Consider the following 27,233-nt stretch of genomic DNA (forward strand, 5'->3'; position numbering starts at 1 on the left):
AGGGATGCTCGGATGCGTCCACGTGGACGGGGTTCCCATCCCAAGACCTTCCTTCACGTTGAGATCACATGAAGGGGCGATGGGTATTGAATATCGATGAGGTCAAGAGCAGACGGAGACAAAAGGGAATTGAGGTGAATGGTTTTATGTTACGCAACAAACGCTGTCCTAGAATTCTACGGATTGTGGGGATTTCAGTGCGCTGCTAAGCGTTTTCTCATATTACTACTGCCTGAGTACCGACGAAAATGTACGGATCTCGACCAAAATGATAATGACAAAGTGTAGTTAAAGTTGGGCGTGAAGCTTGTTGGCGCTTCTACGGATTGTTGGGATTTCAGTGTTCCTTCCTAGTTGAGGAAGAGATTGGCCCTTAAAAGTAAATCTGGTCTCTCTTTCCAGATTCAATGCGCAATTACGTCTTATTGCAGTCAGCAATTGACATGTTGTGCAAAGACGAAGAAAGTAGCCAAAAGGAAAAAGGGGACAAGTTCGGAAGGACCAGATGTGCTCGAACTCATTGGAATTGCTGGAGGTTTTAAGATAAGACTCACCCAGAAACATAATTTATTTAATTTGGTTGGACTGAAGTTCTCGAGCATGTCCTTCAAGCTAAGTAAAAACTGCTATCTCTCTCTTTCTCATGTTGCAGCCCACCAGTACAGCAAGAACCATCCAACAGACATGGTATCATGCTAATACTGGTGGCAAGAATCGTCAACGGTATTTGCAAAAGAGAGATCTCTAGAAACAGTTTGAAGAAACCCAAAATCGCAGAGTTGATCCTGGTTTTGCAGCATCACCCTTTGAAGACCACTGGCTTAGCGAAGCACAGCGCTTCGCTTTAGGTAAAGGGCTTATGGGTCCATTGCATGTGATGGCCAAACATAATGGTATCTGCACAAGCCCAAAATCGACGCGTTTTCAAGTGGTAAAAGTAATACATTGAGGCCAACCCTATGCCTCCTTCCACGCATACAGATCACAAAAATTTGATTACCAAACACAGACATCATTGCAACTTTACAACTATACAAGAGATGTCATCCTTGCTGTTCCTATTGAGAGCTTCGTCTATCAGATGTTTCGCAGCCAACTCAGCATCCTTAATGTTTTTGATAGAGTCCACTGCTTCCTGATTCGACATCACCTGGCCGGACATCAACGAAGATATCAGAGATCTAGTCTTTAAAACGCATGCATATGATCGCATTGACATGTGCATAATCAGCTTCTCATATGGGTCTCTTTTCAGCTTAGAGCTTAGACTATGCTATCATCTTTATCACCTTATCCTATAAATAAAGAGCAACAGGAAGAGAGAAGGAAAGATCTAATGACGATCGGTATTAGGAGGACTGACCTTCCATATCCCATCACTAGCCAGTATGATGAATTCAGATTCATCATCAATCATCTCCATTGCAACATCGGGTTCAGAACTCAGGTGGATCTTTAAGCTTTTATCACCAAAGGCCCTTGCTACAGCCAGCTGACCGTCAACTCGTGGAACATCTCCTGCAAGCGCAAATAGGTGTTAAACCTCCCACATAAAGTTGTGCTATTGCTGGTCTTATTTCTTATGTTTGTGGGGATCTGAAAGACATAAAGGCTAGCTCCTACTGCAGCTTCTTAAGTTTTTATACCCAGTTAAAGCTTTTCCTATGATTATCCATCATACCAACACTAAGTAGGAAACTTGGAGAAACACTCCTAATGTATAAGCTCGATATTCATACCCGTCCTTAGTACGAAAATAATATGTAACACTTCTTCAAACAAGGTTACTGGCCCTCGCAGGGAACACTTTATCGCACAATGCGAGTCCTATAAAGGAGCTTTACTGCCTGGCAATCAAATTCTAGATCACGCGAAAACCAGTACACGACAGTAAAGGAAAGCACAAGAATATTTGGCATGAATTTCAGTAGCCACATACCAGGAATATTGGATACAAATCCACCTCGGCTTTCAATCGACCTTTTTTCCTTGTTTGGCTCATGATCAACTGATAGTTGTTTGGCTACACCATTCTTACATATGACAGCACGAGAATCTCCTACATTTGCCACCACCAAACTCTGGCCATTAATCAGAATTGCCGTCACTGCAGTTGACCCTCCTTTTCCTAAGACAAGTGCTTTCTCTAAGATTTCCTTGTCCGTTGTATGATAGGCTCTCCTTATTGCGGCCTCAGTATCAGCCCAGAAGTCTGGCTGCTCATAGATATAATCATTCTATCAAACGTTTGACACTTACTTATCAAAGGGAAACAGAGATCAACAAAGCAACATAGAAATAACTGCAAAAATTTAATGGCCAGAGGTTAAATGAACTAACATGCATTACCTGCTTCAGAATACTGTCAAACAAATGCGTTTGCAGGTAACTTGCAACATCGTGGCCTAAATGACCATCAAATATTGCAAATAAACCCAACTCTTTTGCTTCCACATTCCTGAAGTCGCAAACTGCATAATCTTCCATGGCATGATTCGACTTTCCCTTGATTAAGTGAAAGCCGTGGGTGATGTTCTTAGAACCCCTGCTTTTACCCTTTCCTGTGTCTGGCAAGCATAAACTTAACCCGGCTTTCACCTCAAAAATATAAAACCAATAGTCTCTTAGGAAAAGAGTGAGAAATGGTCAGCATCAAAGCCAATTACTACGAAAGAAACTATTCCCAGTAACCATATATTCAGTTCTTCTTGAATAAGCAAAGGATACAAGTAATATCTGAACAGCCAGATTATACGAAACCGAGAGTTGCCATTACATTAAAAAAAACAAAGGTGTATGACTCGAGGAAACCATAAATCATATGCATATGCTTCTCCTAATTCGTGCAATCTAACCCTAAAACTCAAATTAAAAACCTCCATGCAAGAAGCATTGACGAAATATACTAGCACAGGTAGCTAAGCTAACAGAATTGCTAGAAAGTCAAACACTGGAATAAACACAGTCACAAACTATAACAGAATTTCGATCAAAAAAAAAAAAACTATAACAGAATTACCACATGGAATGCTACACATTCTGCTATTTTTACTGATGGAAACTCTCTCTGCAGTTCTTCATGTAGTCACTACTCACAAGTCACTACCTCTTATTTTGCAATATATTTTACTTCCCTCGCATATGACTGTCACATCTGAGATTTTTTTTACAAGTTTCACGGAATGACTGATCAAGGTTTAAATTCTCTGTTCCACCGTTACTTGATAACTACCAATGCCAATACAATATGTAGTTTTTGAAAAGAGCATGATCGGCCACTTCAGCAAGCCTTCTGCAACATAATTGGAAGTTTGCAGCACTCGAGCAAAGTTGTAGAGGTACAGAGCAACATAATTTGAAAACGCTGTGAAGCGAGGGCAAGCACTTTTGCATTTCAACACACTTCATCACTAAGGTAATGTATTATGTACCCTTAAACTGCGGACGATACGCAAATTTTAATAACCCACAGGAAGCTCGAAGGCATCGATGGACAACACAGTTCGTCCCGAAATCCCAATCAATCCCCACTATGGGGACTACAGAGTAGATAGACAGTGCGTTGGTATGAGAATCGAACTTACGATAGAATGATCTGAGCTCCATCTACCGATTTATATTCAAGCAACCGCAGACACGTTTCGTCAACAAGATTTCATGTCAAATTCAACAAATGGTACTACGTATCTCACTGTAGGTAACCAGGGCATCAAAAATCTAACGACAGCAATCAACGTGCTCTGGACGACAGCACTTGGCACCGTTCGTCACGATTAGAGCCCTAAAAGACCGATCGGGACGTAACCGCCGCAAGCCCGCGCGAGCCGAATTCGGAACACGACGACGCCGACAGGCTCGAGCGATAAACGCCTCGAAGCCGAGATGCGCGCACCTCCACGCCGACAACCAGTAACCACGAATCAAACTAGCAATCGCCGGCGTAGCGATTCGCCAAATCCGCATTCCACCGTCGCGCGCGCGCGCGCGCGCGCGCGCCACAAGCGGGCAAAAAGAGCCGCTATACGTAGCGCGTAGGAACCAGCTCAACGTGCTTTGATTGCTCGAGGTAAAACGAACGAGACAGATAGATGCAACCAACCTTCATCTTGTGCAGGATTTCTCTGCCGTGCATGGCGATCGTCGTCTTCCGCAAGGCTTTGCGCGCAGAGAGAGAGAGAGAGAGAAGAAGAAGAAGAAGAAGAAGAAGGAGAGAGAGAGAGAGAGAGAGAGAGAGAGAGAGAAGACTGGTTTGAACGAAGGAGGTTGACTTAGAAAATTTTCGTGGGCGTTTAATCGTTCGTTCGTCCGTCCATGTCCCCGCCCCGCGTTTTGGAGGATGACGCGTCGTTCCCGACGACTTTGTTTGACTTTGGTTCCTTCGAAGAAAACGAGCAGTGCGTCTCGTCGGTTTGTTGCCCACGCAGAAGGAAGGCTTAGAAAAAACGACTTGCAGCAGTCGGTAACTACCAGGAGTTACAAATAGCAATGTTAGGCAATAATTTGATAACTAGAAGTAACCTCGGAGTTTCCGATCAGGACATCGGTCGGTCGGTCGGTCGATCGGTCAGTCGGTCGGTCCTGGTACCCATATTTATATTTTACACGTATGTTTTACTCATGTTGCAGATTTCGGCTTAAATGATCTGATGTACAGTTAAATTCAGGGATGATGAGATCGGACACGTATGAGATTCGCTTGAAAAATCTGAGGCAGATAAGATCGTCATCAGTGTGCAACTTGATCAACTTGAGTACCTTTCTGTGGATTTTTAAGCAGTCATGGACTTTGTCAAATATGGTGACTATAACGACAGCTACCGTTCACAGATTTTTCTTTTCGAGTACAGAGGGAAGACTCCGTGCATTGGACACATACAGTCCTTATTCATTAGTCGACTCGAGCTCAATCAATCCGGCTCATCCCATCATTTTCACTTGTCTTGTCGTGCCCCAGGAATAACCCTGCATGAGCACAAGGTGAAGATAATTTACTGCAGTGGACTTTATAATCAGAGTGCATGAGGAAGTGGAAGAGGGGAGCAGGAAGGGCTTCTTTACATCGAGCAATTCATGGCATTGGAAATCGGGAAGCTGAGATGCACTTGACACTTCCTACGGAGATTGTCGATCCGGGAGGGGATGTATGGGGTGTCTGTCACGTACGCAATGTCCTCGATGCACTGGCACAACAGTTCTGGGCCGAACTGGTTCTGTTTGGCGAGGTTGTTGAGGGTTAGCAGGTTGTTGCAACAGGCTGTCGGGGGCTTGGGGGCGACCCCTCTGAGGAAGTCCATGCAATCGGCGAATTGCTGGTACACGTCGACGCAGAATGTGAACTCGTCACCCCTGGACAACACGCACAAAAGGAGAAATAGACTAAGATGGATTACACTGATGCGGACCATTGCTGATCTACCTAAAGCCCGAGTACCTTTTGCTTTTTCGTTTGCAATTTGTGCTCTAGCAATCTTAATGGTGAATACAAATAAGAGATGTTGCTTAATGTATTGGTCAGGGTCGTTGGCCATGTTATTGTCATGATCCAGGATTTGCTGCGTTGTTCGCGGAAACAATGAATTGATGACAAAACACTGAGAAGTTTCAGTTTACGTGGGGAAACTTGGGAACACCATATTGGGGTAATCAACAGAATTTTCTTTTTTTGCTCTTCCTGTCTCAAATGGTTTAAAGGTAAACGCCGAGAGTCCATTTAGTGCGAAGAGAGAAGAGTGGAGACGACTTCTGATTGTTTTCATTGAACTCTTCTCCAGCACGATGCACTGCAGACTGCAGAGTCGGCAAATTTTAAAACACTTCAGGATATAATGGCCGAAAATTTCAGCAACTTGGAGTAACTAAATGGATCTGTGAAAGCTGAGGCCCTAAAGAACTACCTTGAGCAACAAGTGACATGTTAAATTCTGTACGAGCGAGGTATAGAGCTGGGTTACTAGGTATATTATCAGCTAGATCTATCTTAGCAAACTTTTAATCAAGCTTCTCTAGTCCCAGAAGAGCTTTTGCAATCTGCCGACCTTGCTTAATGTTCAGATTGAAGATTTACTTGCCTTTGCATTTTGTCGTCAAGGGACGATGGCGCTGCTGTTGTGTTTTCAGCAATGTTGGCTCCTTCCTGTCATTGACCACGATGCAAAAACCCAGTTGGTGGGACTTGAAGTAGATTGGATAGCATGTGCTGATGTGGGTTCACACAAGAATGTAGCATTCTTTTTCCCTATATTATGACATTGAGCCCTTAAGCGTCTCATTTTTAAGTTGTTGCCGCATTTTTAATGTTACGAGATGGAAATCTTCAACTCACTCTGGGTAAAGGATCACTTTTGTGGGTTAATGAGGTTCTTGCTAAACCGGTGTAAACGGATAGGCCACTTTTAGTCTGATTCATGTGAACCAATGAGAACCAATGTAATGATCAGTTCTTAGCGACTTAGCATGGTCAAGCATGTTCTTGCAGCACAAGAGAACGAGAAAACAATGCCATGATCAGTATCTTACAAATCAGCTGAACTATTCAATAGCAAGTTAAATTCCACTGCATCAATTTATTCCAAGATATAAAGTAGCCATAAGTCAATTATTCTCCAATTTATGAATACTATTAATTAAGTCAAGACCCCCCAAATTCTTCTCTCTGACAGGACCAATTCTTGCTCAATCCACCTGAACAGGCTCTTCTTGAGTTATCCTCCTAGTGAACCCTGCAACAGTAGAAACAACTGTTGTCATGAAATCATGTCCTTCATCAGAGAGAAAGAGAGAGAGGACTAATAATCTCTACCTAGAGCAATCCATGCTGGAGGAAATGGGGAAGCTGAGGTGCGTGACGCAGTATTTAGGAAGAGCCTCGATTCGGGAGGCCATTAGTGGAGGTTTCGTTCCGGTCACCATGGCCTCGATGCACTGGCATATCACGCGCGGACCCATCAAGTGATTCGCCATGTAATTGAGTGCCCCGACGCTTCGACAGCACTCCTGAGGCGGGATGAAGTAATTCCCCACGAGAAAATCCAAGCAGTCGGGGAAGTACTCGTCCACATACTTGCAAGTAGGGTCCCCGGAAGCAGCAGCGGCGGCTGAAACTGAGAGTACTATGAGCAGAGTTCGGACAAAGTACGACATAGGAGGCATAGGTGAAAGTTGATCTGTCCTGGTGAAAGTGGTCTTTCACAGTTCACGCATAGAAAGCTTCGGCCCAGTTCGACCGGCCAAGTTTTATAATGCGAAAAGCGTACGGACTAGATGATGCGCGGTAACTCATCGAGGTCATGTGAATTCCATGCTCCGGGATTCAGTAAGATGTGCAGTAACTCCCTAGCAAGGGATAGTTGCGTCGAAATAGATTTCTTCTGAAATCAACCCATCAAAAGTTCATGCCTTTTGAGATTTACTCAAACGGCGCTTCTTCATCTCCTGAAGATCTGCGAGTATATAACTTCCTCCATAGTAGATGTTGCGGAAACTGGTTGAGTTTAAGATGGAGCTCCTGCATTTTCTTTCTAGCCTTCCGAGGATGTCGGAACCGAAAACCTGCCTTAACATACATATTAGAAAAGGCAGTTTTCCTGGGACTAAAGCAGAAAAAATGGTCGACACAACGTCAATCAGGATCGTAAAATACTGATTGACGCGTTTAATCAAATTAGGCCAATTTACAAGTCACATACATTGAAAGGCGGCTATTTGAACCCTTTTTTCTTGAGATAATGACATAAACAGTTCCTGAATATTGGCCCAACGTGCAATGTGGTTCTTGAACTTTTAATTTGTTCAATATGGACCATGAACTTTAACCCAATGTGCAATGTGATCCCAGAACTTTTGATTTGTTCAATATGATTCATGGACTTTTAATACATGTTCAATGTAGTTCCTGAATTGTATGAAAATATTCAATGTAGCCTTAGAACTTGAATTAATGGAATGATTATATTGAATATTTTCATATAATTTGGGGACTAAATTGAACATGTACCAAAGTTTAAGGACGACATTAAACAAATTATAAGTTTGGGGATTACACTACAGATTGGGTTAAAGTTTATGGACCACATTGAATAAATTAAAAGTTCAAGAACCACATTACACGTTGGAACAATGTTCAAAGATTATTTGTCATTTTCGCTTTCTTCTTTTTCATTCGCCTTAAAATTGTTGGTCATTCCAGCTTTGTAACCATAGAGCAAAACAAAGGTTATGGAAAAACAAATAGCGCAGACCATTGCAACCAGCAATCTGCTGGCCAATTTTTGGGTGCCGCTCGCTCGTGTCGGAAGATTAATCTTGAATTTAGGCCACGGAAACGCCCATGTGAAGTAAATATGGAACGACAAGGATCGAATATTCGATGACAAAACACTCTAATAGTTGTCGTGATTTGTGGATATAATTTCTATAAAAAAAAATTTCCCCTTTTAAAATGATCTAGATAAAGTCAATCATTCATTCAGGATCATTTTTGGATAGAGCATGAACATGCTATTGAATTGCTCTTTTTCCATATTCACTAAGCCAAGGACCTTATGCCCCTGGCCACGAAACGACGCCGTTCGGGGTGTCGTCCGCAGTCCACAGTCCACACCGTGGAATATAGCCGTTGGGAGGACACGCTGGCCGTTGAGCGCATTTCAAAATTTTCCGACCGTTGGGGAATCGGGGACGTGCCCAACGTTATACCCACCGCGGCCTCTCTCTCCCCCCCTTTCATTAACCACCAAAGGGCGCATTTTTACGTGATCGATCGAGCACAGAAAGAGAAATCCCTAATTTCCTCGCTCCAATTTCCTTTCTAGTTGGACGGATTCCATCTTCTCTAGATGGCGGTGGCGGAAGACCCGAGTGGCGGTGCCGCGGCGGTGGCGGTGGCGATGACGACCATCGACGAGGCCTACGAGTTCTCCGCGCCTCGCTTCTTCGACTTCATCGACGGGGAGACTGAGGAGGATCGGTGGAAAGCCGAGCTTTGGTTCGAGTCGGCCCTCAGCTACGGCCCTTCGCGTGCGTTTTCTCTCCTTCATCTTCTCTCTCTCTCTCTCTCTCTCTCTCGTGGTGATTGGGGAAATGCGTTGTCGATTCTCGTTGCGTTCGTCTGATTCTGTGGGTTGCTGGTTCTGTCTGTCGAACATTTCGCTTTTGGAACGGTCATGTTTTAGGGTTTTCGCATCTTGCTTTTAGTTCTCGAGTATGATCGTGTTTTTGTCGTCCGTGATCGAGATTCATTGGGCAGAACCGAAGTGGAATTGCTACCGAGTGAATTGAGTGTAGTGCATAAGCAGTCTGATAAATTTTGTTTGGGGGTACTCGTTTTAATTTTTCTGTTGAATTCTGTGGAGTTTGCTGGATCAACATATGAAATCAATTTTCATTAGCACCGATTGAGTGTGAATTAGGGTTTTGCTAAACAGAGGATAGATAGGGCTGTTTAAGTGGTTTTTGTTTTTTGCGTGTTTGATGCCGTTTAACAAAAGCAACTGATTCCAAAGTATTGGTCGAGTTAGAAATGGTTTGGCTTTTAGGAATTACTTGGTTGTGATAGAATTTGAGTAGATGAAGCATATTTCCGAATCTTATTCCCCAGTTCAGTCTCGCGCTTTGTTGATTAGAATACGATTACAAAGTGAATTGGGATTGTGAAGTGATATTCCCCTTTGTTCTCTATCTATGGTGTAGCTTTTATGGCCAGAATCAAGACTGGTAGATCCATCAAGGTCGAGGCCTTATGTGACTTTGGAGAAGTAGAGGCTTCGCAGAAGGTAAAAGGAAAACTTCCCACCTTATGGTTGTTAATTTGTATACTTGGTACCAACATCAAAAGATCTTATAGCCAGTTTATTTTGTATCAGGAAACAGAGTTATCGGATTCAATGACTGCTCATTTTGTCTCGGAAGTTATGACTCAATGTGAGACAGCTCCTGTGCCTGACAAAGGGAAAGAAATGGTCACTGAGGTCAAAGGACATAATGATGGAGCGCCTAGCAATATGGTAACGATGCGTTGACTCTAACTTCTCAAATTAACCAATTTCCAGGTAGCCACTGACCATTTAGCTCTTCAGGTTTCTCCTCATAAGGAGCCAAAATCAGCAGAAGAGTCGGACGCCGGGGTTCGTAAAGGCACTCAAGAAGTTGACAGGTATTTGTCAAATCCACTACTGGATTATGGGAGACTGGCTTCGAAAAGAAATTGGGACTAATACTGTTGTATTTTAGTGATTCAACCTCAAAATTGGTGGATGTTGCATCAACTGATGATAAAGAGAACAGCAAGTCCTCTGTTCGGGAAGGAGCAGAAGTTAGCACCCCCAAACCAGTAACGGCTTCTCAAAAAGGAGATGTAGTGACTGATTCTAAGAAATGTCAGACAGCTAAAAAGATAGCCAGTTTGATCAAGAACCCCTCCAAGTCGAGGCCTAAACAGAACTTGCAGTCTTCGCAAGCCCAGAAATCCAAACCAGAGAGCGTTAAAAGGTTAAAAAGATATGTTTTATCCTCATATTTTGCATTGAACTTGAAAATAAACAAATGCAGAGTGTGGCTTACTCAGTTTCCACTCACAGAAATATAAATGTGAAGAATCCTGCTGCAACTCCTGTAGCTCAAGAAAACCAGGCTATCAAGAGGCAGAAGTTGGAAGGAGGGAAATCTAGACAGGTGTGGAGCCTATAACAGCAGATTCTCATTTAGTTGGTGTGGCTTCCTCTATCGGTGATGTGATGGAGCGACTCATTTGAACTTTTTTTTTTTTGCAGATCTTGAATGTCAAACCGCTAGTTTTGCCTCACAAATCAAAATTGGGTCTTGCGAGCGGCACTTCCGGTGTATGCAGTTCAGCAGCCAAGAAGGCTGGGAAAGAAGATAGAAAGGTTTGCATTCACCACTGCATTTCATTTTTCATCTCTGTAACTTGTTTAGGTAATGCTGACCGTAGTCAGTTTATTTTGAAAGGTTTACGTTAGGGAACCAGTGGCGCCGTTCGTATCAACGGCAGAAATGATGAAGAAGTTTCAGTCCGGTACCAGAGATTTGTCATTACCGCATCTTAGTGGTTCTCTTTCACATGTAAGCTAATTTCTCTAGATTTCTTTTTTGTACACTCTGTAATGAACTTTTGCTCTTGGAAACAAGTCCCTTTTTCTTTTTTTTAATTCTCTACATCTTGAACCTCAGGATATGGGTGCTTCAATTATGCAGAGAAAGCCTACTAAACTAACACTTACGAGGCCCAAGGAGCCTGAACTTGAAACAGCACAGCGTATCCGTACAGTCAGAGTAAAGAGTACTGCGGAGCTTGAGGAAGAGATGATGGCTAAAATTCCAAAATTCAAAGCTCGGCCAGTGAACAAGAAGGTAAATTTTTCTCCCTCCTATTTCTTTCTGCCATATTATAGTAAATCAATATATAAAAACTAAAGTTTACCGAAAATTTTTTCTTCCATTTGCTATAGATTTTGGAAGGTCCAGCATTACCAGTTTTACAGAGAAGTACACCTAAGCCACCAGAATTTCAGGTAAATTCAAGTTAGGTGCAGCTAGAATGGATTTAAGAGTATTTCACGTTAATCTCATCAGGTTAATTGTAGGAGTTCCATTTTGAGACGACATCAAGGGCCTATAACAATGCAGAATCAGCTTCTGTTGCCTCCACAGAAAAATCTCATCAGGTACAGAGGGACACATTTCTATTTTGTCTGCTGTTGTCATGTTTGTCAAGGCATCTATTAACAGTTTCTCCCGATTGTCCTGGCACAGAATCACCAATGGAAATTTCATCTAACCGAACCTAAAACTCCGCTCCTTCAAACATCCTTGAGGGCCCGTCCACCACGAGTGAAAAGTTCCTTTGAACTAGAGCAGGAGGAACTTGAAAAGGTTCCCAAATTTAAAGCAAGACCTCTGAATAAGAAGGTTTGACTTCGGTTTAGACATTGCTGCTGATATTTTCGTACTACCCATTTAGTTTTGGTAAAGCAAATGAGTTTGAATCTGCAGATTTTTGAAAGTAAAGGGAACTTGGGGATGTTCTGTAATACAAAGAAGCACGTAACCCAACCCCACGAGTTCCACTTTGCAACAGATGAACGGTTTCCTCAACCTACTTCAGTTTTTGATTTATTTGACAAGGTACCTTTCTCTCATTGTCTTCACATAGCTGATAGAAGCACTTACCTTCAAGTGTTTAATGAATTCTAATGAATTGTTGTGTAATTCTCCAGCTTTCTTTGAACTCGGAACCTCGAAATGAAAACCCAATTCCGAGAAACACGGCCCCTAATCCTTTCCATCTCCATACGGAGGTATGTAAAAGTTGCCTATCCAAGATTAAGTTAAAATCTGGTCGCACAACTAGTTTTCTTAAATGTATATTTGTGCATTTTCCTTCAAATTCAGGAAAGGGGAGCTGAGAAAGAAAGAAAATTTGTAACGGAATTAATTCAAAAGCAGTTGGAAGAGGAAAGAGCCAGGATTCCCAAAGCTAATCCATATCCGTACACAACAGATTACCCTGTGGTATGGATGCTGTCTTTGTTTTGCTTTGGTTATCAGAAAGAAACATGAAAATAATAGCTATCATCCTCCTGTGAATAGATTCCTCCAAAGCCAGAGCCCAAGCATTACACCAAACCCGAACCCTTCCAACTAGAAAGTCTTGTGAGGCATGAAGAAGAAATGCAGAGAGAAATGGAAGAAAGAAAAAGAAACGAGACAGAGGAGGCCCAGATGAGGATTTTTAAGGCACAGCCGATTTTAAAAGAGTAAGCAATAACATGAATGTTTCTCGTTCCGTGTCTTTTATTACCTGTACGTTGTTTGCAGTGTGAATTAATTTAATTATGCTGGATCTCACAGCAGGGATCCAATTCCACTTCCCGAGAAAGTCCGCAAACCTCTCACACAAGTTCAGGAGTTTAATCTCCATATAGACCACCGGGCTGTGGATAGAGCAGAATTTGATCAAAAGGTTAACCTCCTTCCAATTACAATGTACTCTTAAGAAATATCTCTTGGCTTGTACTCACTCATTAAGTTCCTCCCCAGATCAAAGAGAAAGAGGCAATGTATAAGAGATACAGAGAGGAGAGTGAGGCTGCTCAAATGGTACTGTCTTTGATACTTTATCCGCTGTTGCTCTCTACTAGATTTTAAGAGCGGTAATGTTTAACTGACGCCTATATATTACAGATCGAAGAAGAGAAAGCACTGAAACAGCTAAGAAGGACACTGGTTCCCCATGCAAGGCCAGTCCCGAAATTTGATCACCCCTTCTGTCCCCAAAAGTATGAATCCTTAAACCCACATCTGACTCCACCCTGCTCGTATTTCAACAATGATTCATCATTTTGTCTGATTCATGAACAGGTCTTCCAAGGGAACAACAAAAGCAAAGTCTCCAAATCTGCGTGTGCTGCGGAGGAAGGAAATGAGAAAGGCAGTCACCACCATGCTTCCTGCAGCCTCCAGTGCCGCTGCTCTTATGAGATGATGATCCTTCAGTCTCAAGCCTTGTAATTGATGTGTTGATATGTTGTAGCGGTGTTCAAGAACATTTGAACCCAGCGGGGGAAGGGTCACTGGGAAATTACGTGCTAGCCTTTTTTGACATCCACTGTTGTAGGAATGCCTGATATTGTTCATGTACACTAATCCCCAATTAATAGTGACAGCAAACTCTTTCATTTTGCCGAAGTTTGCGATCTGTCTGAAATTGTGCAGAAATTATTGCTTGTTTGCAAATCAAATTATTAACGTGACGCATTTAATATCCCAGGAAGCCGTCACCTTTCTATGCCCAAATCCCAGAACCTGCATGAGAGAAGACTCGGACAGAAAAAAATTGGCTGCAGCCACACATTTGAATGGGATGGTGCGACCCTGTCTATTGTCAAATTAGCACTCGAGCATATATATAACTTGTTAGAATTGGAATGTATGATTCATCATAATTTATGATGAATCATACATTTCACAGGTTGGAAGCAATATCTCATAGCGTAATACACATACATCGGAAATATTGCTTATTTCGTTCTCTTAAATTACTATGATTTTTTTTTGTCCAAGATGCTAACCAGAGGGCATTCCTCACACCCACACGCACGCACCAACTGTCATCAATCGATAATTAACATTGGGATGCAAAATATTAACCCAAAAAAAGAGTTAATACCATGAAGAACCCAAAATGGTACATATATAACAAATTTATTCTCCGTTAGGCTCCGTTCGTTTGGCGGAAAATATTCTCATTTTGGAAAATATTTTCCCGGAAGTCATTTTCCTGGAAAATATTTTCCCTGAACATAATTTTCCGGTGTTCGGCAACCAATATGAAAAAGTTTCGGAAAATATTTTTTGCCGGCGGCCGGCGTCCGGAGGCCGCGGCCCGGCGGCGCGTCAGCGGCCGGCGGTAGCGTCGAGCGGCAGCGTCCAGCCGGCAGCAGCAGCCGCCCAGCAGCAGCCGGCATGGCGCGCGGCCAGCGACCGATGACCAACGTCCATGACGGCGTCCGGCGGCGGCGGCCGGCGATCGACGACCAACGTCCGGCGGCGGCGGCGGCCGGCGACCTTAGTGTAGAAGAAGAAGAAGAAGCTCCGGAAAATGATTTCTGCTTTTAAAGAAGCGGAAGTCATTTTCCATAGACTTAGGCTATTTTGTGAGTGGGGGAAGGACAATATTTTTCCACGGAAAACGTTTTCCGCCCCCTGAACACCGGAAAACCCAGAAAATATTTTTCGGGAGAATATTTTCCGCCAAACGAACGGAGTCTAGTTTCCGTTAAATTTTACCGTCAAATTGACGAGTTAAATGACACACGGAAATTGACGGATTTACTAATTTAGGGTTTTACCCTTTGTTTGCCACATGTGTACTCTTTTTTTTTTGTATTAATCCAATTTAATATAAGGTAAATTTATCACAAATGTATCGGTTTAAAGTTTTTGGTGGTCAAAAAATTAGTTTGGGGTAAATTTGTCACATGTGTACCAGTTTTGGGTTTTTGGTGATAAAAAAAATTAGTTTTTGGTAAATTTGTTACAAATGTACCACTTTAAGATTTTTCGTAATATTAACCCAAAAAATAATGAAAGCAAGCCTATTAATTTGCCGAATTGTTCACGGAGAGTAACTTGGGAACTAGCTTTACCACTCTTGGATTCTCCCAACTTTTTGGTGCTTAGTTGAAAACAAAGAATCGGGAGTTCGTTGCGAAAATTTAAAATGACAAGGGATGGGCCGTAATTATATAATAATCTAGGGGTGCTATTTGCAAATTTGCGCAAATCGAACGTTTCAAAAATCGAAACGACGCCACCATTTTCCCGCTTCTTCGCGAATCAAACCGACGGCGAGTCAAAACTCCGATCTCCGCCGCATCCGCACGCGCACGCGGGCAAGGACCGAAGAGGAACATGGCGGTCACCCTCTCCGCTCCCGCCGATCCGTCCGCCGCCGCCGACGAGGCCGACCTCGTTCCGTGGCTCAGGTAGATTTCCCCTTCCTCGGGTTCGAACTGATTTGTCGAGAGAAACGTCGATCGATTCAGCCTGCCACGCATCTAATTTTGGCGAAATTCGGACCGATGCAGGTCGGTTTCCGAGGCGCTGGCCGACGTGAACTTGGGCGGCGGCTCCGTCGCAGATCTCAACAGGCTCCTGTCCGGTTGTATCGCCACGTTCAAGGACAACCTCCGCATCCGAAATGACCCTAGGTTTCTCAAGCTGTGGATTATCTACGTAATCACTTCTGCGCCCGAATCTCTGTTCTTTCCGGTTCCGGCAATGATGCTCGGGTTTCGTGTTCAATTCGTTGCTTGTGTAGGCCTTGATGGCTTTTTAGTGTTTCGGTTCTTGTTGAAGTGCTTGAATTTTGTTGCTCGGTAGTTGGATACTAGCGAGGATTTCGAAAGCGTCGTCAAAGAAATGGATGATGATAAATCGTGGCCCAATGATGCATTGTTCTATGAATTGTACGCGTTGTTTCTCGAAGCCAAAGGACAGTTGCATGAGGCTGTTAAGGTTTACCAAATGGGCATCGCCAGGTCCTTTTCATGTCGCGCGAGCTGTTTGCTTCTAATTTGAGGGAATTGCTTTCGCCACGGCGTTCTGAAAGGTTCATATTGGTGCTAGGCATGCTAGAGGAGCGAGGTTGCAGAAGGCGCAGGCGGCATTTCTCGATAGGTTGTCCCACATAATCGCAGCTGCTTCCCCGAAGGTATGAATTGAAGAGAAACCATAGATTGCCGTTGAGAAGTTCTGCCTATTTGTTGTTTGTAAATCTGCACGTTTATTGTTGGCTGCTCCCTTTTCGATAGAGCTATAGACATAGGTGTACAGAAAGACCCCAGGGCACACTTCTCTTGTTTCCAGGTAGATTATGGTGATAATGGTTTTCACCACAAGGTGGACTGCTGACAGTATCATGTTACTTAGCTCATCATTCTTCCCTTCGATGAAACTCTCTATTGTGAGTCAAAACCTACGATATGAATAGTTGGGCCATGCATGGAAGAGTTGGCTAGCTAGAGTCCTTCTGTCCTGGGGATTGCACTTTAATGCTGGCTGAGAGAAGAAGTGAAACTCCTTTTTTTTTTTTTTTATCTTATTTGATGAAGTTGTTGACTGTTCAGGAGTGGTGGCAGTATTCTTGAGCTTCACACTGCCGTGATTTGTTGTCATCATGTGTGATTAGTTTGCCTATTAAAGCTATCATTGTAAAAGCTTCCATCCTCACTAATGGCTTCGCGGTTCAATTATCCTACACTTTCCTGTTTAAATCTTGGTTTCCACCCTGGAGGTATTGGGTTATCACACTTCTTATTGCTGCCTTGATTGCCTATGCCATCAATCTGCTATTTTATGCAAATATTATCCTTTGATTCTATGGGCCTATTGCGTCAAAAGCTAATATTATTAGCATTCCTGATGATTGGAATTCCATGGCATGCACATTTTTTATCCTATTATAAGGTGTTGAAAATCTTAAAGCACAGGATTACTCTGAATTAGGTCCACCTTTTCCTGTTTGTGAATGTGTTGATAATGTGTGTTCAAACATAACATGGGACAACCGGTTCTCTTATTTTGCAGGCTGAAAATGGAGACCGGATAGAGCTTGGGGAGACTTATGTCAATCCTTGGTCCAACTCCACGATGAAAGACCTGCTGGAGAAGATTAGTTCTCAACTTATGAAATATGATGTGAGACATTCTTTGGTTGCCTTTGATGATTCTATCATAATTTTAAAGATTTTGCATGTAATAGTTTGTGCATACTTGTTTAGGGGTACTATTCGAGTCCTAAAGCATATTCTGGAAAGGTGGCCCTATCGTCTCTTCGTAATTCATCAAGAAATAAAGTTATTGAGATAGGTGATTCCCGATATTTTCCTCTTTGTTAATTTCGCATAGATATTTTAGATATGCCTATTTATTTGTTTTTTTCCCAAGTTAATGCAGTCTCGACCATTATAACTCTTTGCATTAATGCCAGTTTTTTTTTTAGACATGTTGAGTTACTTAAATAGGCTGTGTTTAGAATACATTTATCATGATGTCCTAGAAAAAGAAAACACTTTGGTTATGCCATTCACTCCACAAACTTACCACTTCCAATACTGCCATTTGATGTTGGAAGGTGGAAAGAAATACCAGATCAAGGGCTGTGCAGGTCAAGGTGGTTTTGCCCAAGTATTTAAAGCTCATGTAGACGGTTATCCAGATGAAGTTGTTGCACTGAAGGTGGTTGCTTATGCTTTTTCAGTATTCTCCTTTCCCTTTCTTTAATCTTTCTGATTGGTTATTGTTATTTTGAACTGAAAATGAGAAACTCTTGCAGATACAAAAGCCTGGCTTCCCTTGGGAATTTTACATGTATCGGCAACTTGATCTGCGGATCATAGATTCTCATGTATGCTGTTTTATGTAGGCTTTCTTCCTTGTAACTGTTATTTGATACTGCCTACATGATAACTTTCATGAAATTTTTGTATTTCAGAGGCATGCCTTCGGTTTTGCCCATAGAATGCACGTCTACTCAGACTGTAGCATACTCATTTGTGATTATTTATCCCATGGGACACTTCAGGTAGGCATTTGACTTTCTTATTCGTGGTTTGCTCAAGTCATACTTTTCCAGAATATAACTTGAATATTGCATGCAGGATGCCATAAACTCCTATTTGGTGATTGGCAAGACCATGGAAGAAGTGCTATGCATTTATTACACTATAGAGATGCTCCGCATGTTAGAGACTTTGCATGCTGTTGGCATCATTCATGGAGATTTCAAGGCTGATAATCTACTCATTCGATATGCAAGGTGAAAGCGTAGCTTATGCACGTGAATGAATGTTGTCAATGTACACCATCCAATTCGTTAGTTGATATTGGTTTTCCATATGTAGATTGGTCATAGAGCATATCACTTGTTTCCCAGTCTATATGTCTCAACCTTTCATTCATCTCATTTTATGTCATTTTTAGCTTATTGCATTTAATAATTGTTCGGCACGTTTCTGTACGTGCTTGTCCAGATTTTAAATTGGAAAATTTTGAGTAATCCTTTTGACCGAGAAACTCTTGGATACCACAGGACAGCTATACTCGTTTCCTCATCCAGATTTGACATGATATGACCAGAAACCGGATTCTCTTGGCATTATACCCATCAATGTGGATAACCTTAGTTCATTTGGATAATTGGTGACATAAATTGTTTGATTTTCTTGATAGGGAGGATCTTTCAATAAATGGATCCGAGGATCATAGCGGTTCATGGAGTGCTCAGGTTAGTTCAATTTGCTTAAAGGCTATAGTGGTTTTACTTGGAAGTTGAAATTCTTTAGGTTTATTCAGAACATCATGCAGGGTCTTTGTCTTGTGGACTGGGGAAGGGGAATAGATTTGCATCTTTTTTCTGATAATACCATATTCAAAGGAGATTGCCGGACTTCCGGCTTTCGTTGCGTTGAGATGCAAGAGGATAAGCCATGGAGGTATCAGGTATAAAATTTATTTTGAACTGTCGCCACTTGTCACAATAAATGGTTATCTTGTTTAACTTACAGCTGCTGGTTTTGAGCTGCACCAGGCAGACATATATGGTCTTTGTGTAGTTGTCCACATGATGTTGCATGGTACCTACATGGAAATAGAAAAGAGGATATCTTCAAATGGAAGTTATCTTTATCAACCAAAATCCACTTTTAAACGGTACTTCTCTCTCAAGTCTCTCCATTGAACTTGTTGACCAATATCCAGTTCAAATAAGAACTGTCAGTTCTCAGTTTTATCCCAATCTTGCCATTGCTCCCTGCAAAAGTCCATTTTGTCCCATTTGGTTTCAACTTCCTTCTGCTATCATTAATGTTCTTTCCACTGTCAGCTGAGACAGTTTTCTTCTGCTTAAATTGCTTTTAGGTATTGGAATGTTGATCTATGGAAGAATATGTTCACAAAGTTACTGAACATTGGCCCTGGCAACCATGAAATAACTTTGTTGCGGAGTGTGAGGCAATCGTTTGAAGATCACATGAGCTCCAACAAACAGCTTATTCAGAAGCTTAAGGATCTGCTCTTGAGGCAAAGATCATCCTTATGTTCAGCGTAGTGCGTCCATACATTTTTGTGTTCTATGTTAATTGCCCCAAAGAGTTGGTTATGTTGGCACTCCTCGACCAGAGAGGATTTTAGCTGGTTGACATATTCGCATCATTATCCAGATGATGCACGTGATCGTCATGAACCGCTTTCCTGGCACCATCTTTCTCTTTCTTTTGAAGAGAGGAAGTTCATTATAGACCTTGTATATATCTGTATTCTGTAGAGCAAGAGCGCTTGCAATTCTGAAGCATCTCTGCTGTCACAATGTCGGTATATGTTATTCACAGAAAGAATGTCATAAACCATCTCCAATATGTTAATATATCTGATTATGGGTCGTACGAAATTTTGTTTCCTGTGTTGTTTGTCAATTGGAAGTCACAACTGGTGACTTCTGTCTTTCCTTCTTGTATACTGTGTTCCTGTGGGTACATTACGATCCATTACCCAGACTACCTGATGGCTAGTATGCAGTTTGCTTCTCTGCAAGAAGGATATAACCTCTAAAGAAAGAAGTTAGCCTGTCTTTTGCATTGTTTTATACCCTGCATTGCCTATTGGAAGTTTTCTGCCATATTCTGAAAGACCAGAGAGCTATCGCATACCTGATGTGATGCAATTTAAAAACTTTTTTGGGTTTTGTTAACAAGTGCGTTGCTCCGGAATAATTAGTTAAAATCACCAAGACCAAAAAAAGATTAGACCCACGTCAATACATCTCGAAATTGAAGAAAAGAAATATATGAAGAGAGGCGTCCTTTAAGTAGGAGTATTTATATTACCTAAGCACAATTGAAATTTCACAAAAAGCGTAGCCAATTGTCATTTGATGGAGTAAAAAAAGTAATGGAGTCACCGAGGATTACTCCTGTTCTTGATTCTAATTGGACCCGCAACTTCGGTTCTGGCCTAGCTTCCGTGTAAGGAACATTCTCTCCGAGGACAGAATCTAAGACGCTGGAAGTTCGGACATCACTGCTCCTATTTTGGACGATCATTCTCGAGGCCAACATGACAATCAAAGTCGAATGTATATGTTTTTTTTTATTTTTGGTTGCTCTACGTCAGCGGAGCAGGAGTTGGAGTTTGATTCGTCCTCTTTGGTCTTCTGCAGAATCGTCAAACCTTAATACAAACCTGCCGCTTGTTTGAACTTGTAAACAACATGTGCCGATGTTGAAGAATGGCATACTTTTCTCATCTGACCACGGTTGGCGAGTAGGGCCGGTAGAGACGAGATGCTTTTCCCATTTCTTGACCCCGAATGAGTATGGATGCGTAATCTCGTTATGATCCCGGCACAGTTATGGAGACCCTGACCATATGAGGATGCATAATATAACATTTAAGTTCCATGAACAGGCCTTTCGACCTATACATATGGCACTGACCTTTCCACGCAGCTAGTGAAATTTGATCGTTTGATTTCTTCGGTTTCCGTTTGTGTCTAGAAAAGTTTACCGGAGGAGAAAATATAAAGTTGGTAACCGAGCAAAAAGACTGTAATATCAAATGACTTGGTCAGACCAAGTGTGAACAGCGGCAGAGTTGTCGAGACAAAGGGACTAAAGTCAAAGTCGTCCGAGATTAAAAAAAGCCAAGTGTTCAACATCCGTTAGATTCACATGCCGTACGTAAGACGGAAACAAAGCTGCAAGTTTTGATCAGCCCTTCATATTTCCCGGAGTTCTGGAAAGAATATTCAAGATCCATCGAGCTTCTCTCGAGGTTACCTTCTCTCTTTGATCTTCTCTCTCTCTCTCTCTCTCTCTCTCTCTCTCTCTCTCTCTCTCTCTGTGGTTTTGTTGGCTCTTACATGTCATTCACGGCCTTGAATTTGCTGGTCTAGTGTTCATCTCTTCATATGGGTGACGGCTTTTCCAGGTGAGTAAGTCAAGAATGGCTTCCGTGTGAGAATATTTGCTGAGGGATAGGAGAAACTAACCTGGAATGAGTGACAAGTTGAAGAGAAATTAGTACATCCATGGATTAATATGGTCACCTGTGTTGCATGCGCATTTCCCGCTTGCTTGATGATATTACCTGTAAGTGGAGATTTCGGTCTACCGAAGGGTTCTAGAGGATGGGGTCTAGTGATTAGTTTTGGCCATCGATGGATATCTTAAGATGATAGGTTCGTTCCGTTTATCTCAAACTTCTAGGATCTTCATGCCAAATCTATCCTACACTGGGTGCTCTTTATTTGTCTAGCTACTTTTCCCAAGAAGCCATGTATCTGTGGTTTGCTTATGTTCGACATGATGTTCTCTAGTATGTTTCCCTAGCCATTACAGTTAGATGAGTATGCACCGTCGTCAACATGAAAACACAAAAGTAATGGATGATGGGAATGCTTCTCTGCATTGAAGGAGCTTCTTGCCTTGATCAATCGGAAGATATTCTGCTTGTTTTGTGGTCCTATTTGAAAATTGCCGGAACTCCAATTGCAGGTCACCATACTCTGTCGCAAACATGGCCGATGGATTGCAGCATCCATCGGTGATTCAGAAAATTCACGGGCAGTCTCACCTTGTATCTCTGCTTTCGCGTGCCACCTCCGCGAGAAATTACGGGCCGCACAATTTCGCAAACACTTGTAGCAACGGAGCGTCGCAGAGTCCTCTATCTCCAGCATGCCGGGGGGGAAGCGGTCTGGCACTGCTGTCATCTCACTATCCCATTTTTGTTCAAGCTCCAGCTGAAAAGAGAGCGTCCACGTTCTTAGAGGATTTCCTTATGGGAGCAGTTTCTGCAGCTGTTTCCAAGTCGGCGGCTGCTCCGATTGAACGTGTCAAGATGTTGATCCAAAATCAAGACGAAATTCTCAAGTCTGGTAGGCTATCTGAACCATACAAGGGGATTACCGACTGTTTTGCGAGGGTTATGAAAGACGAGGGCGTGCTTGCTTTGTGGAGGGGCAACACTGTCAATGTCCTCAGATACTTCCCGACCCAGGTCAGTTTCCGTCGAAATTCTTTAGCGGTTCATTAGTCCGTCCTTCTGTATGCGTACGAGCTATAGTTAATTTCTTCCCAAACCAGGCCCTGAACTTTGCATTCAGAGATCACTTCAAGAGGATGTTCAACTTCAAGAAAGAAAGGGATGGCTACTGGAAGTGGTTTGCCGGCAACTTGGCATCTGGTGGAGCCGCTGGCGCCACGTCTCTTCTCTTTGTGTATTCCCTGGATTTTGCTCGGACTCGTCTGGCAAATGATGCTAAGGTCACTAAGATGGGCGGTGAGAGGCAGTTCAATGGCACGATTGATGTCTACAAGAAGACGTTCAAGTCTGATGGCATCGCCGGTCTCTATCGTGGATTCACCGTTTCGTGGGTCGGGATCATAGTCTACCGTGGGCTTTACTTTGGTTTGTATGATTCTCTCAAGCCGGTGGTTTTGGTCGGTAAATTGCAGGTATGCAAGCTTATCATCTGGCTCAGAATGTCGACATATGCAACTTCCTTTACAATTTCGGTATTGCTACGCCATGCCTTACAACTTGTGCTCTGCTTGAATAATTGCAGGATAGTTTCATAGCGAGTTTCTTGCTTGGCTGGGCAGCCACAATCAGCGGCGGAATGGCATCTTACCCGTTTGACACGGTGCGGAGGAGGATGATGATGACGTCGGGAGAGGCTGTCAAGTACAGGAACTCCATTGATGCTTTTCAACAGATCATCAAGAAGGAAGGCACGAAATCGCTTTTCAAAGGTGCTGGCGCGAACATCCTCCGTGCCGTCGCCGGCGCGGGTGTCCTCGCCGGCTACGACAAGCTGCAGCTCCTCCTATTGGGCAAGAAATACGGGTCCGGCGGCGGCGGTTGACATCAAAAACTCCGCACGACGGATGATGACGAGAAAACAATCACCTAGTTATCCCCATTTGTGTGTCTTGGAACCCATTCAGTATTGATGGAAATGCCTGTCATAATAAAAGGACTTCATGGACTCTGTTAATTTGACCTTTCATAAAACTAAAGCCTCAGACCTGTATCTCCGATTGAGTGATTCCATGGAACTTTCGCACATTGAACGGTCATCGTAGGTGGTGCTGTGTCAGTAACCTGAACAATCTTTTCGTACTTCTCCAGGGACAAATTTCACAACGAAAGCATGGATTTATATATATCAGATCCCCAAAGAAAAAGGCGCACGCACCCATCTGATACACGGTTACTGCGATTATGCGCATGCAGAACAACGGACGACATGGTCGCAATGAAAAGCGCCCGAAATTTCCATTGCTCGCTTTCAATTAAGAAAATAAGTCGAAAACAGGAGGTGAGGCTGCAGAATAAGTAGATGTTTCATCGTAATCCGGTCTCCATTGAAGGGCAAATCAAACTCTATAATAGCATATTAGTTTGATGGGATTCCGGTACAAACTTGACAAGCAGATGTAGAAGCGACCGAAAACACGATTAATGCTGCAAATTGATCGTTGAAAGTTGCACGAATAAGTTAGGAGTAAAAGTGAACCGGTTTTCCTTGGTGATTCTAAATTTTTTTGTGGATTCACCGAGTGACGATTGATGTTCGTTGAAGTTTGAGTGTTTGAAGACTTGTTTAAATGTACATATAGTCGAGTTTGAAGATGTTCTAAGTTTAGGCTAAGAACATGTGTTGAAGGAGTTGAATGTTTGAAGGTTTCTGGAAATTCCCAGTCTGATCCGACCTCTCCATGTTCTTCGATTTTTACGGAAAAATCATGTTAGAATCTGGAAAAAAATTGTCTTCTAGAGGATTATATATGAGATTCATAGCTTTAAATCGATATAAAGATCATAAACCTTGAACATCATTAGAGTTGTAAAAGTTATGTCTCAAATCACCGAAGAAAATTGGAGTTAGATCTAAAAAAAAATTATTCCCCCGTCTGGTCAACGTGTTTTGCAAATAATCGATATTTGGAGGATTATTTTATAAAAGATCAAAACATAAAAGTTGTAGGGAAGGTCCTGAACTGCAAATACATAAAATTTCATAAAATTTCATGCGAAATTGGTCAGTCAATTTGAATGAACAAGGTGAAAGTTCGAATTGGCCAAAAAACACTGTTTCAGATAAAGTGTTCTCGGAGTAAATTGCACAATTACCTATTGACGGAGGGCTTGGTTGCGGAATTTTAAAAATTAAAGTTGTATAGCGCATAATGAGCTGTCCTCTCCGTAAAATTTGGCGCCGCCAGACGTTCGTTTGATACTTTTTTTCGAATTTTAAAATAGTCGGGTCGAAACAGGGCAGAATTTGGAATAGTCGGGTTTAATTGATTTTTATATATTAATTAGGTCATAATTAAAAAAAAAGGGGGATTAGTGCATTAAAAGTCTTAAAATTTGTCACGAAAGTGCAAACAAGTCCTGAAACCTGTCCCGAAAGTGCAATCGAGACCTGAGACTTTCAAAAAGTGCAATCAAGTCCTAAGCTTGTCACGAAAGTCCAATCGAACCCTAAAACTTTTTAAATGTTCAATCAATTGAATGAATTGATTGGATAAATTTGATAAAATTTAGGATTTGATTTATACTTTCTAAAAGTTCTATGACTCAATTGCACTTTTGTGACAAGTTTTAAGACTTGATTGCACTTTTCGAAAATTTTGAGACTCAATTGCACTTTCGCGACAATTTTTAAAACTTTTTAGTGCACTCATATACATTATGTATACCGGGGCAGGGGACCTAAAACCCGTTCCCCCTCTAAATTCCCTGGCGATTTCTCGGCAAACTTCGTGACTCTCAACTTCGCCTTGAAGCCGATTCTTTTGTCATCGTTTGCGTCGAAGGAGGAGGAGACATGGAAGAGGGAGCGAACGGCACGGTGACCTCGCTGGTGTCGATGTTCCCGGCAGACGAGGCTCGGAAGGCGGCGGCGCGCGTGCAGGACGCAATTGCCGAGAAGCGCCAGGAGCTCGACTGCGTCAGGGGTTTCGTCGCCGACAACGCCGGCCTCGTCGGTCTCGTCCAGAAGCTCCCCGAGGAGCTTCACCACGATGTCATGGCATGTTCCCCAATTGCTCCTAACCCGCCTCCGCCTCGTGCTTTTTCTTTAGCTTCATCCGGCTGATCAGAGCTTTGCGTTATGCTCAGCACCGGCTGGATTACATGCTCGTTGTGATTTTCTCTTCAGATCGGCGAGGCTCGAGGCTTGCCAGTGGCCGGCGAGGCCTTGGTCTTGCGCTCAACGAAACTGAATGCAAAACATATGCAATTCTACGGCTACAACAAGTTGACGCCAAGGCACGATTTCCTCGTACCACGCAAGTACATATAGGATTTGGCGACATGATTCACAATATCTGTCGTCCGTCATCGAACCATGTTCCATCTCGAGAACCCGACATTTCTTATATTTCTTAGGAATTGAATATATATAGATTAGAAAGGACATGACTGACGTTTTTGCATCCACCCACGATACTATGAACATGGTTCGATGACGGACGATAGACATTATGAATCATGTCGCCAAATCCTATATGTACTTGCGTGGTACGAGGAAATCGTGCCTTGGCGTCGAAGTCAGGAGGAACATTGTTTAATATGAAAGTCTTGAAAGCTGCGAATGATGCAAAAGCCAGAATCCTACCCATCGAAATTGTCCCTTTTCCTGGCAGTAGAATTCTCGAGCAATTATATGTTATACAAACATCATACCGACCAAACTCCCTTCCCTCACATAAAAAAGAAAAAGACATAGTTCATCCGATGAAACAAAATTGCAATTAGAGTCGGATGGTCATTTTCCAACCTTCGAAGACAACAACATATAAGTGAACCTTTGAAGACAACAACACATAAGTGAAACAGCAAATCCAAAAGGACAGTTGCGTTCTATCATTCTTGTTCTCACGGAGCTTTTCTCGCACATACAAATCGTGTCAACACCGATATGTTAATTTAAATGAGTTATAAGAGTCAATTTTGCCTCAAACGGGTTGGACATGAATATTGATCGCGTATCGCAAGTTGACATGAAATTGATCCAAACATGATTAATCTCAATCAAAACCTACTAATTCCGTGTCATGTTCAAATTGTGTTGTCTTATCATGCTAGAAATTTCCTGCCGAGAAAGCTGATTGAAGAACTATTAATTTATGTGGATGTCGCGTTACATTGATATAACATATTCATACGTTGTTCGCAGCGTGATTGATTCTGCATTCTCCACCGAGCCACTTAACAAGAAATCATAAGGCAAACTACAAGTCCTGAAGACAAAAATAGTGGGATAGTTTAAAAGATAACAAAAATTAAAATTTGCATTTCTAGTCAAATGAATTTAAGAGGGAGAAAATGATACAAATGGTTCCTGAACTTTGGTTCAATTATGTAATACTGTTCATTAATTTTAATTTATTCAATATAATCCATCAATTTTTGGTAAATGCTTAATCTAGTATCTTGATTATATGAAAATATCTAATATTATCTCTAAATCCTACATGATATAAAAAAACATTTAATGTTATCATTCCATTAATTCAAAATAACGGAATTTGCTAATTTGGCTTCCAATCCAATAGGCTTGAACGGTGAACCAAAACAAAAGTTTACACATGGATTATCCACATATAATAGTCAACTCAAATCATGATATAATAATCCACATTATC

General features: G+C 42.2%; 5 protein-coding genes and 1 long non-coding RNA gene across 10 annotated transcripts; 3 read left to right on the forward strand and 3 right to left on the reverse strand.

Moving 5' to 3' along the window:
- Positions 1-921: 921 nt before the first annotated feature.
- LOC115682363 (probable protein phosphatase 2C 58) lies at positions 922-4,238 on the reverse strand. The gene is made up of 5 exons (XM_030606569.2): positions 4,100-4,238; positions 2,350-2,598; positions 1,940-2,216; positions 1,364-1,518; positions 922-1,150 (listed from the first exon to the last, which is right to left on the reverse strand). Exons 1-5 carry the CDS (start codon positions 4,130-4,132, stop codon positions 1,013-1,015), a joined length of 852 nt encoding a protein of 283 aa, XP_030462429.1. The 5' UTR covers positions 4,133-4,238; the 3' UTR covers positions 922-1,012.
- A 500-nt stretch (positions 4,239-4,738) lies between these two features.
- LOC130134744 (uncharacterized) lies at positions 4,739-5,200 on the reverse strand. Its single transcript, XR_008814271.1, has 2 exons — positions 5,059-5,200; positions 4,739-4,962 (listed from the first exon to the last, which is right to left on the reverse strand). It is a non-coding gene; the product is annotated as an uncharacterized LOC130134744 (long non-coding RNA).
- Positions 5,201-6,795: 1,595 nt separating this feature from the next.
- On the reverse strand, positions 6,796-7,176 carry LOC115682322 (non-specific lipid-transfer protein 13-like). Its single transcript, XM_030606507.2, has one exon. The coding sequence runs from the start codon at positions 7,147-7,149 to the stop codon at positions 6,796-6,798; it is 354 nt and encodes a 117-aa protein (XP_030462367.2). The 5' UTR covers positions 7,150-7,176.
- A 1,534-nt stretch (positions 7,177-8,710) lies between these two features.
- Positions 8,711-13,701, forward strand: LOC115682361 (protein TPX2). 3 transcript variants are annotated; one of them, XM_030606564.2, is made up of 20 exons: positions 8,711-9,015; positions 9,688-9,770; positions 9,861-10,001; positions 10,074-10,150; positions 10,228-10,485; positions 10,575-10,668; positions 10,767-10,880; positions 10,963-11,076; positions 11,185-11,364; positions 11,463-11,525; positions 11,598-11,678; positions 11,767-11,922; positions 12,007-12,138; positions 12,231-12,311; positions 12,406-12,525; positions 12,604-12,770; positions 12,865-12,976; positions 13,054-13,113; positions 13,198-13,292; positions 13,375-13,701. In XM_030606564.2, exons 1-20 carry the CDS (start codon positions 8,835-8,837, stop codon positions 13,496-13,498), a joined length of 2,433 nt encoding a protein of 810 aa, XP_030462424.1. In that variant the 5' UTR covers positions 8,711-8,834; the 3' UTR covers positions 13,499-13,701. The 3 variants fall into 3 exon arrangements, with proteins under 3 accessions (XP_030462424.1, XP_030462426.1, XP_056177465.1); XM_030606566.2 differs by having other exon boundaries at positions 12,868-12,976; XM_056321490.1 differs by having other exon boundaries at positions 11,209-11,364.
- A 1,592-nt stretch (positions 13,702-15,293) lies between these two features.
- On the forward strand, positions 15,294-19,963 carry LOC115682276 (mitotic checkpoint serine/threonine-protein kinase BUB1). Of its 2 annotated transcripts, none has more exons than XR_008814241.1 (15): positions 15,294-15,364; positions 15,420-15,500; positions 15,603-15,750; positions 15,898-16,055; positions 16,144-16,228; positions 17,104-17,214; positions 17,298-17,385; positions 17,651-17,754; positions 17,852-17,923; positions 18,011-18,100; positions 18,177-18,334; positions 18,748-18,802; positions 18,883-19,017; positions 19,083-19,227; positions 19,435-19,575. XR_008814241.1 is itself a non-coding variant. In XM_056302303.1 (15 exons), the coding sequence occupies exons 2-15, from the start codon at positions 15,427-15,429 to the stop codon at positions 19,622-19,624; spliced, it is 1,590 nt and encodes a 529-aa protein (XP_056158278.1). In that variant the 5' UTR covers positions 15,294-15,364; positions 15,420-15,426; the 3' UTR covers positions 19,625-19,963. The 2 variants fall into 2 exon arrangements, 1 of the variants encoding a protein (XP_056158278.1); XM_056302303.1 differs by having other exon boundaries at positions 19,106-19,227; positions 19,435-19,963.
- A 1,224-nt stretch (positions 19,964-21,187) lies between these two features.
- LOC115682277 (ADP,ATP carrier protein 1, mitochondrial-like) lies at positions 21,188-23,619 on the forward strand. Of its 2 annotated transcripts, none has more exons than XM_030606448.2 (4): positions 21,188-21,345; positions 22,068-22,572; positions 22,659-23,030; positions 23,141-23,619. In XM_030606448.2, the coding sequence occupies exons 2-4, from the start codon at positions 22,090-22,092 to the stop codon at positions 23,438-23,440; spliced, it is 1,155 nt and encodes a 384-aa protein (XP_030462308.1). In that variant the 5' UTR covers positions 21,188-21,345; positions 22,068-22,089; the 3' UTR covers positions 23,441-23,619. The 2 variants fall into 2 exon arrangements, with proteins under 2 accessions (XP_030462308.1, XP_030462307.1); XM_030606447.2 differs by lacking the exon at positions 21,188-21,345 and adding an exon at positions 21,352-21,501.
- Positions 23,620-27,233: the final 3,614 nt, after the last annotated feature.

This window comes from Syzygium oleosum, unplaced genomic scaffold, assembly GCF_021117445.2.
Source record: "Syzygium oleosum isolate NSW1041296 unplaced genomic scaffold, Sole_v2.1 Sole_v2.23, whole genome shotgun sequence".
NCBI classification, from domain to species: domain Eukaryota; kingdom Viridiplantae; phylum Streptophyta; class Magnoliopsida; order Myrtales; family Myrtaceae; genus Syzygium; species Syzygium oleosum.

Coding starts and splice junctions, on each gene's coding strand:
- LOC115682363 (XM_030606569.2), bottom strand. CDS start 4,132: ATGCACGGCAGAGAAATCCTGCACAAGATGAAG. Junction 1,519..1,939: donor ATTTGTATCCAATATTCCTG/GTATGTGGCTAC, acceptor TTGCGCTTGCAG/GAGATGTTCCACGAGTTGAC. Junction 1,151..1,363: donor CTAGTGATGGGATATGGAAG/GTCAGTCCTCCT, acceptor ATGTCCGGCCAG/GTGATGTCGAATCAGGAAGC.
- LOC115682322 (XM_030606507.2), bottom strand. CDS start 7,149: ATGCCTCCTATGTCGTACTTTGTCCGAACTCTGCTCATAGTACTCTCA.
- LOC115682361 (XM_030606564.2), top strand. CDS start 8,835: ATGGCGGTGGCGGAAGACCCGAGTGGCGGTGCCGCGGCGGTGGCGGTG. Junction 12,771..12,864: donor GCACAGCCGATTTTAAAAGA/GTAAGCAATAAC, acceptor TGGATCTCACAG/CAGGGATCCAATTCCACTTC. Junction 13,293..13,374: donor CACCCCTTCTGTCCCCAAAA/GTATGAATCCTT, acceptor ATTCATGAACAG/GTCTTCCAAGGGAACAACAA.
- LOC115682276 (XM_056302303.1), top strand. CDS start 15,427: ATGGCGGTCACCCTCTCCGCTCCCGCCGATCCGTCCGCCGCCGCCGAC. Junction 16,229..17,103: donor TCGCAGCTGCTTCCCCGAAG/GTATGAATTGAA, acceptor CTTATTTTGCAG/GCTGAAAATGGAGACCGGAT. Junction 17,386..17,650: donor AAATAAAGTTATTGAGATAG/GTGATTCCCGAT, acceptor TGATGTTGGAAG/GTGGAAAGAAATACCAGATC.
- LOC115682277 (XM_030606447.2), top strand. CDS start 21,482: ATGGGTGACGGCTTTTCCAG. Junction 22,573..22,658: donor TCAGATACTTCCCGACCCAG/GTCAGTTTCCGT, acceptor TTCCCAAACCAG/GCCCTGAACTTTGCATTCAG. Junction 23,031..23,140: donor TTTTGGTCGGTAAATTGCAG/GTATGCAAGCTT, acceptor GAATAATTGCAG/GATAGTTTCATAGCGAGTTT.